The sequence below is a fragment of the Brassica oleracea genome, chromosome C7, assembly GCF_000695525.1.
Source record: "Brassica oleracea var. oleracea cultivar TO1000 chromosome C7, BOL, whole genome shotgun sequence".
NCBI classification, from domain to species: Eukaryota; Viridiplantae; Streptophyta; class Magnoliopsida; order Brassicales; family Brassicaceae; genus Brassica; species Brassica oleracea.
This window is the reverse complement of record NC_027754.1, coordinates 35,382,509-35,391,930: the sequence shown is the minus strand read 5'-3', so window position 1 is coordinate 35,391,930 and position 9,422 is coordinate 35,382,509. Positions and strand designations below refer to the sequence as shown.

Below are 9,422 nucleotides of genomic sequence, written 5' to 3'. Positions count from 1 at the left end.
TTGAAAGTCTTGTATTTTTAAATTAATTATTCTTTTCGTTATTTATTTTTTAATTTTCGAAAAATATTAAACATTATGTTAACTTAATATAGTATTTATATTTTTGTAAATTTACCTTATTCGATATTGATTTATATTTTAGTTTGAAATAAACATTTTTTGGTAATATTAACATTTTTAAAAATAGTAAACTTAAATAATAATTTGTCATACTACGATTGGTCGTTTAAATCCTACGTGGACGTTCTCGATGGCTTATAGCCTCAACTTTTATATAGTATAGATTAGTTGAATAACAACAGATTTTAACTAAATCTCAAACTCTCTTAAAATTCTTGTTTCAATACATCCCCTTAATGTATAATTAGTATCTCAATTTTGCACTAAATCTTTGCTTCACAGTGGATCATCATCATCATCATCATCATACCAAATGAATCAAAATATTTTTAAATTCGTCGATCTTTAACTTAAATAAAAGATCCAATGATTCTAAGTGTTTAAAGATACATTCATACCAGATGTTCATTAGTATGCAAATATTGAAACACAAACAAATTGATATTTAATCTACGCTTGGTTTGCAACATACCTATCTAATCTATGCGCATATTAACTGGTGAGATTTTGGGTGAGTTGGTGTGCGTCGCTCGGCATAAATTCACACATACAGACTGCAGTACTCCAAAAGTCAAACGCCGTAGACATCTTAGTCAACGGCTAAGATCTAATACACTGATACTACTGAATCATTGATCCGACCATTCGAGAAACCGTACTCTGTACCGTATCTGATCACACCGGTTAAAGTGCGCGCCCTTTTCTTTTCACCAAATCACACATATGCTCAAAAAAAAAAAAAACCTTTTCCCTCCTTATTTCGCCATATTGGCGGGTGGCTGGCTCCCTCTCGATAAATAGATGAAGATTCAAGGGTACTTTCGTCATTTAAATCACAAAAGGTAGGGTTTGATTCAAAACCAATTTATAATCGCGTTGGTTCTGTGATCATCCCACCGTATGTCGGTTCGGTTCCTTAAAAAAAAATCATCCTCCTTCAGGTCGGTTCCATTTCCCGATTTCAAATTTCTCGCTCTCTAATCAAAACCTAGGTTCCCGATCGCGGAAGTGAATAAATGCTAGATCACAGCGAGAAGGTGAGTGATGGGATCTATGTTTCTTCCCCTCCTTGTTGATTATTCCGTTGTTGAAAGCTGATCGTTCTGTGTGTTGATCTTTTTGATTCAGGTCTCGAAACCAAGAGCTGAAGATATGATCGAACAGAACAAGACTAGGAGTAGTAACGAGAAGAAGACTTGCGCCCATTGTGGTACCAGCAAAACCCCTCTTTGGCGTGGTGGCCCCGCCGGTCCAAAGGTCAGAGCAATAAAAACCTAATTGTTTGGTCTGATCCGATCTGATAATGTATTGTTTGTTTGTTTCTTCTTGTGTAGTCGCTTTGTAACGCGTGTGGGATCAGAAACAGGAAGAAGAGACGAGGAGTTGAAAATAAGAAGCAACAGTCGAAGAAATCAAGTTCCGGCGGCGGCGGCGATCTGAAACAGAGGATGGTGGATTTTGGAATGGGGAAGCGATCTACGGTGGAGAAGCAGCGACGGAAGCTCGGCGAGGAAGAGCAAGCCGCGGTGCTTCTCATGGCTCTCTCTTATGGATCAGTGTACGCTTAGATCCCACCATTGAAGACGGTGGCTAATAAGAAATCAACAAACAAAAATTAGGGTCTTTTTTTTTCCTGAATTTCGGAGGGTAATGATGATTGATGATTAACAAACGAATCTTAAGATTGTCTTTCTCTTATTTTTGTCGGAAATTGTTTTGGCTTTGTGTTCTTACATCAATTTCTTTCTTTGTAAGAAGATGAATGAAGAATTTTTCTTTTGTTTAATTAGGTTTGTGGGGTAATCTAATTGTAATGATTTAAAATTATTGTTCTGTCTTGAAATCTTGTCTTTATTAGGACAGGAATGGGGTTTTGCCTATCTGTTAAGCACAACGTTGTCATGTCAGATATAATAATTATAAATATTAAAACGAGAAAAATAGTTTGAATTTCGTCAAAATGGTAATGTTTTTTTAGTTTGCCCGCTACTTTTGAATAATTTTCACACTGAACTTTTTATTTTCTCATCGATTTCGTGGACTACAATCCATTCTTGAAGTAGTATTAAGTATTAACAGTTTGAGATTCTCAGTTTTTGTACGCAAAGACGAATTGATCGTGATAATCGCGTTATTATAATGCATCAACATTAAAAATTATGTCATTAATACATGTCCCGTAATTAGTTAACACAGATCTTGGTCTGGCCACCTGAAAAATGTTGTTTCCTTATTTTGTGTGTTTACTAGTAGTCAACCCAATTAAATGTGCTTCTTTTCAGCATAAAGCAAATCCAATCGTCACTTTATCATAGCACTAGTATTTTGGCCCGTGCTATGCACAGGCATTGCCATTACCATAAAAAAAATTCCACATATAATTAGTAAATGATTTTTAATACTATACAAAATTAATTATATAAATTACAATTTTGAAATTTAAAACTGCATAGTAAAATTAAATTTGTATATGAATATGATTTAGTATATAAACCGGTCAAACAGAACAAACCGATTAATTTAAATATAGTAGTATAATTATATGTAAATTATATAATATAAATAATAAGATATAAATAATTTATTTTATTGATATGATCTCCATACTTAAAATGCTGATTTTAGTTATTCAATTTTTTTGTTTTAAGTTAAAGGTTTTTTTCTTTTTTTATCAAATTAAATAAAATTTAAGTTTTTTGTTGACAAATATGTGTGCTACCATTTACTTATTTAATAATATAATGAATTACTATTTTCTTATTTTTATTCTATTAAAATATTATTATTAACTAAATATGGTTACTAATTATTTTCATGTTTTAATAAAGCCGATATCTAATCAAATAAAGTAAAATTCATAAAATGTCATAAAAGTTAATATATTCATAGTTTTTGGTAATAAACGGAAAACCGACGGTATATAAACCAAACTAAACCAAAGTAGATATGGTTTTAATATAATAGCTATTTTCTTAAACCAAAATAACGAAACCCAAAAAGCCGAACCGGAATTCTGATTGGAGATATACCTCATTCTGAAATTGTGGAAGCTGTAGAGATAAAAATAAAACTGTGTCTATTGATATGGTTCTTGAGGATGCAATTGAGAGTGCACAACAAAATTATTTTTGATGATTCATAACTGCAGTTCAATGCACGGGCATTGCCAATAGGATAAAAATAAAATTCCATATATAATTAGTAAATGATTTATTAATATTATACAAAAATAACCGTATAAATTAAAAAAAAAAATTGAAATTTGAAACTGCGTAGTAAAATTAAATTTGTTATCATTTATTTATATGCAACTGAATATATAAAAATTTAACTTTTAACATGAAGATGAGAATAAATTTAGGAAATTAGGTTCTTAGGAGTTGCAGAAATATTGGGGGAAGATCAAAGTGAAGATTATTTCCAATTGTCATTATTTTGTGAAAAGTCACTCACGTTTTCTTCTTGCCTTGTTCATTTTCTTTTCTCCACGGTCATCACATTATTAATGGCTTCCTTTCTTATCGCTTATTTTCATGTTTCATATTTTCCTGTTAAGACATCACGTCTCAAGTATAAAGGGTATTTCTAAGCTGAGGTGAGCTATATTGTAAATCTTATCAGCCTTTGACTAATTTAATTTTCAAAACTGATACGGATGCGCCTTTATTTCCTAGAGGGGGCATCGACACATCCATATGATCGCCACATCCTAGGTTCGTGATTTTTACTATCTCTGTCATTTGTTTTATCAAAAATGAACGATTTGATAAAATCGAGGTAAGTAAATCATCTTAAGTGTTACATATATATCAATATTGGTAACATTTCATTGACTTTTGCATTAGGTTATTTTCTGATTGTAAATTGTAACTTGATTCACAAATAAAATCTAAGATAGATAGTCAATTTGAATTAGAGAAGCATGATCACTTGTATGCAGTCTAATTAACCCAAGATAAACCAATTTCATTGTTAAAATCAGCTGTACAAAGTTGCAGAGATATTTATATATCCTAATATATACATAAAATCAAGGTAAGTTTAAGCATCAATGTGATTGACATGTGTTTTACTGCTGTTGATGCACGTATCTGAAGATGTACTTCACACATGTACCTGAAAATAGTAGTGTACATATGTTACGAATAAGAGAGTTTGCAAAGAAAATTTATGACTATATTTACATAGTTACTACCTGAGAATTCATCACTCTTGTCTGAAATTCTGAAATATTTCTTTAAAAACAACATTTGTTGTTTTCTTTGCTCTCTTGCCTTCTTCGTCAATGATTAGGATCTTCAAACCTCCCCTACTTTTGGCTCTTGACACAGCAACATATAGCTGACCATGTGCAAAAACTGGTTTTGGTAAGTAGATCCCCACATGAGATAAACTCTGACCTTGGCTCTTATTAATTGTCATTCCAAAGCAGAGAGAAATCGGAAATTGTCTTCGCTGAAACTGAAATGGCAACCTAGCATCCATAGGTGTAAGGACCATTCTTGGCAGATAGATCTTACCCCCCACATGATTACCAGTAATGACTTTTGCTTCAATGATATGAGTTCCCAGTTGTGTTACCTGCAATCTAGTTCCATTGACCAAACCACATTTCTGGTCAATGTTTCTTAGAAGCATAACTGGAACCCCTTTCCTTAGCTTCAGAACATGGTTGGGCACTCCTGCACACTTAATCGAGTTAAGGAATTCAACTGTGACATCTTCATCTCTTTTATCACTGAAATCTGATTCACAGATTTTATCAGAGCTATAATATGTCTGTAAATCACCCGGAAGAAGATCCATGATGTGATTGTTGACCTCATTGACAACATCATTTGTGGGACATAATATAGCACGATCTTTGAAAAAAACTCATCCTCCATATGCTCTATCAGTGACGGATACGTGGCATTAGTGATTGACGTGATTGGATCAAGTGAATCCATGAGCAGCATGTCATCTGGTATATCAATCACTGCTTCACCATCATTGGGTTCAGATAACTTCCCATCGCCTAATTTTAGAATCCATTCGGAGAATTCTTTGATGGATTCAGCTTCTGCTGGGTCTGAATCAACAGTTAGCCGCATATTCTTTGTTAAACTAAGCACCTTGCAAGATTTCCACAGCACAGAAGAAGTGAGAGAAGCTTGCACAATTTTTTGCCTGCTACCCCTATGAATTACTGGGAGCACTTGGCGAAAGTCACCTCCAAAAACAATAGTCTTACCACCAAATGGCCTATTGTAGTTAGGAGCCTTTGCTGCTCGTAAAACATTTTTCAAACTTCTATCTAGAGCTTCAAAACAATGTTTGTGCAACATTGGTGCCTCATCCCAAATGATCAACTTAGCTTTCAATAACAATTCAGCTATCTCGCTATTTGTGGTAAATGAGCAAGTGGAACATTCGTTCAGCTGTAATGGGATTGAAAACCGAGAATGAGCTGTGCGTCCTCCATCTAGTAACAGTGCTGCCATTCCACTTGAAGCTACATTCAAGACGATATCTCCAACTGAACGAATGTATGTTGATAGAGTTTTCCAAAGGAATGTCTTCCCTGTCCCACCAAATCCATTGACAAAGAACACACCACCAGAATTTGTTGTGACAGCTTTCATGATAGTATTATAAATATCCCTTTGTTCAGACGTCAATCTAGACTGTAATCTTTGATGTTCCTGAGCACATACGTCTCTGTCGTAACACAGCTCATCAGTTATCAATATATTGACCATAGAAGGAATATTGCTGTTTGTGGGAAATGGCATTGAAGAGAAGTTTTCGAGAGTATTTCCACTGGAGCGTAACTGCTTTTCGATCTCCAACAAAGTTTGATTCTTTAGCTGATCATTTGACATTTCTAGTCCTGAAAAATTAAGGAATTAGAAAAATCAATAATACGTGTAGCAAATTATTTATAACAACTGTGAAACTTTTAGAATTTGGAAAATATTATGTCTTACAAAATACAAAAAAAAATATTGAACAAAACTAAATATGATATACGTCTAGTATTTAGTATAATTCATATATGTAATCTTCTAGAGATGTAACTTTTTATATATTATTATTGTAAGGACAAACCTGGCCTCTGGAGGATTGCACGTTGCATATGTAAAATGTCATCAGAAAGTAAATGCCATGTTTCCGACCAAACATGTTCAGTTTGTGACATACTTTCTGAAGCTAAAAGATAAACGAATATTCGACGTAAGTAAACACCTGACCCCCATTGACTTGCTTCCTTGATGGCTTCAATGTACTCCTTATCATCATCAAGTAAACCTAAAGCATAGCAAGCTTCCTTGTGGGTTGGATATGTAATTCCATCAACGGTACGTATATCTTCGTAGCATGTTGGTCCTTTAACTTTGTTCAAAAGAATCCTCAAGTAGAATCGTTGACCGGCGGATGGTGAAGTAGGATGGATTCTACCAACAGCTGAACTTCGTTGACGTGGAGTCCATTCTGGTTTCGACTTGTTCCATACAAAAAAGTAGGGGAACTGAATGTAAGTCAATTCCTTTGCATCAGAATTTTGACTACACATTTTCATAAACTCCAAAAATTGTGACGTTTGATTTTTCTCTTTTGTCAATACATCATCAATATCTTCCTCGTCATCATAGGTGACATTATGTTCTCCAGGTAGATGGAAAGACAACCTTTGAATAGATGTGCTACTGTAAGGTAGCTCAAACCCCAATATTCTCCACATTCCTTCACATGGTGATATATACCTATTAAATAGTTAGAAAAAAATGTGAGATATTTTACTCTTAAAATGTGAGATGGTATATAGAAGGTTAGTATTAAAAACTTACCGACAATCAATGAAACGCTTGATTTCATCTACTATATTTTGAGAAGTATTTTCAGAATTTCCTCCATTTGCTGACTCTTGCAGTAGTTTTACAGTGACTCGGTCATTTCCTTTGTTGATGTATTTGAACAAATACTTGATGGCTCTTGATTGATTGCACCATTCCACATTGATATGAGCTTGATATTTGAGGAGTAGTTGTGGGTTATAAGGAATGATGTACCTGTTATCAATCTCAATCCCGTTTTTCTTCATTGATTTTCCATCATCTCCTCTTCTGTAAACTGGGAATCCTTCTTTATTAATGGAAGTATGAGGGGAAAAATCTTTAGGAAATCGCTTGGTACATTTTCCTTTCACCATACCTGGCGAGTTTGGATTTGCTAACCCACAGGGACCATGAACCATTATATCTCTAACTATATCATATAATGTTGGATTAGATGCTTGATCTGGAATTTCAGCACATATAAACTTGTCTATGTCATCTGTGGTAGGAAGCTTTGATCCCCGCTGTAAAAACAACAATATATGAGCGTGCGGAAGTCCTCTTTTTCGGAATTCAATTGTGTATATCACTGTTCATTTCAAAAGAATATCATTAGAATAAAATAAAACACAAAATATATTTTTGTTATAAGTATGTAATAGAATTTACCTGCTGCTGATGGGCCAAAGAGGTTGTTGTTTTTTATATCGAAAGAATATCAGGTCTGTCTTCTGTTTGTAAGCGTCGGGAACTTACATACCTTGTAATCTCAGGCCATTTAGGATTGCAAGTGAAGGTTATGAATAAATCTGGATAGCCAAAATGTGAGCAAACGGCCATTGCATCCATATACTTTTCATGCATGTATCTTGGACCTCCCACAAAAGTTGAAGGCAAGACAACCTTTCTTCCGCACATGGATGAATCTTTATTTCCAGTAGAAGCAAAATCTGAAATATTGTTGTAGTTGTCTGCACGCAAAGTTTTTGATTGAGCTTGAGATATCCAATTCTCTCTGCTTCCATCATTGTGTATGCATCAACAATAAATTGCTGAAACAGCTTTCCAGAATACAATAACATGTTGAAGTGGTTGCCACGTTCCATGAGCTTGTAAGAAAAAAACTCTTTCATGCTCACTCTAAACCTTGGGTTTGTCGATGTTGTCGTTGTTCTCTTTAGATGCAGATCGATATGGTAACCATCCTCTCCATATGGAAACAAAATTGGATATTGTAATGGAAGATATGCTGGGTGAAGCTCACTAATCCTTGCCAAATCTCTACTTTTTGTTTCCACCACAATGTCTCTCTCCTCAAACTCTTCATCAATATCTCCAACCAAAAGTGCAGCAACTTCTGAGGAAGGGGGCATATTATATGTATTAGGATCTGTGGAACGTCCTGAAATCAATCTCAGTTTGACATTCATAGATTCTAACGAATCTCTGAACCGTTCCTTTGCTGTCTGAAGGATCTTTGCGTATGGGTTGGACTCGTTTAGCATAATTTTGATTTCTTCCACAATATCATCCCTGAGTATTTTTATATCAGAAGTTGGTGTCGTTCTTTTTGAACTGCAGGTATGAATAAATGATAGTAATGTAATTAAAAAAAGATAAAAAAATTTAAAAATATAACGTATATGCAAATATATTATCTTATTTTGTAATATAACAACAATTACATACCTGAATGCTGCGATTTTGTTTGCATTTTCATTGACCGTATCAAATATGTAAAGCTGTTGGAATTTGGGTCGTGAGTCATCTAGAGGGAGTAAACTTCCAATCATGTGGTAATTCTGACCTAATAATCGGAAAACAGGAGGTCCACGCCCTTTGTTGATTGACGTGTCAACTTTTCCTCCCATAGAAGTGAATGCAAACATCGAGTTATAAGCGCGAATATTCTCTCGGAAATTTGTATAAATTAAAAAATTGAAATTTGAAACTGCGTAGGAAATTCTGGAGGTGCTAAAAAATTGAAATTGAAATTATTATACAACACATTGAGAATTCTGGAGGTGCTGAAACTCGTCTTTTATTGATACGCTCATTGTACCACATTAAAGCACCACAATGTTTGCATTGGAATGTTGGATCGCCAAAGTCTTCGTAATCTATGAAAAAAAAAAGTCATTATGTTGAATCTTGATATGTAGTTACTATTATGCTTTCAAAATCCAATGTACGTGATGTTATATGTATAGAAAAACACTAAATTATTTGTTAATGATATATTGCTTCAGTCTAATACCTGGATTTGGAGTAATAGCTTGAAATGAAGTAGGAATAGAGTGCTGGCTGGAGCTTGCCGAGTTAGAACTAACTGAAAGTTGAGAATAATATATTCTGATAAATATTTAAATTAGTAAATAATGATTATAAATGTAAATGATTTATACTACATGATACTCTTGGTTTTGAGTTCTTCCTTCTATCACTACAAGAAAACACAAATTTAACGACGGCCAAAATCGTCGT

At 34.0% G+C, this 9,422-nt stretch overlaps 2 protein-coding genes across 2 annotated transcripts; one reads left to right on the top strand and one right to left on the bottom strand.

Annotated features, from left to right (window-relative positions):
- Positions 1–904: 904 nt before the first annotated feature.
- LOC106304485 (GATA transcription factor 16) lies at positions 905–1,906 on the top strand. Its single transcript, XM_013740892.1, has 3 exons — positions 905–1,157; positions 1,249–1,377; positions 1,455–1,906. The coding sequence occupies exons 1-3, from the start codon at positions 1,137–1,139 to the stop codon at positions 1,686–1,688; spliced, it is 384 nt and encodes a 127-aa protein (XP_013596346.1). The 5' UTR covers positions 905–1,136; the 3' UTR covers positions 1,689–1,906.
- A 2,420-nt stretch (positions 1,907–4,326) lies between these two features.
- LOC106303168 lies at positions 4,327–8,827 on the bottom strand. The gene is made up of 7 exons (XM_013739506.1): positions 8,628–8,827; positions 8,224–8,513; positions 7,695–7,909; positions 6,951–7,462; positions 6,304–6,866; positions 4,942–5,992; positions 4,327–4,858 (listed from the first exon to the last, which is right to left on the bottom strand). The coding sequence occupies exons 1-7, from the start codon at positions 8,825–8,827 to the stop codon at positions 4,327–4,329; spliced, it is 3,363 nt and encodes a 1,120-aa protein (XP_013594960.1).
- Positions 8,828–9,422: the final 595 nt, after the last annotated feature.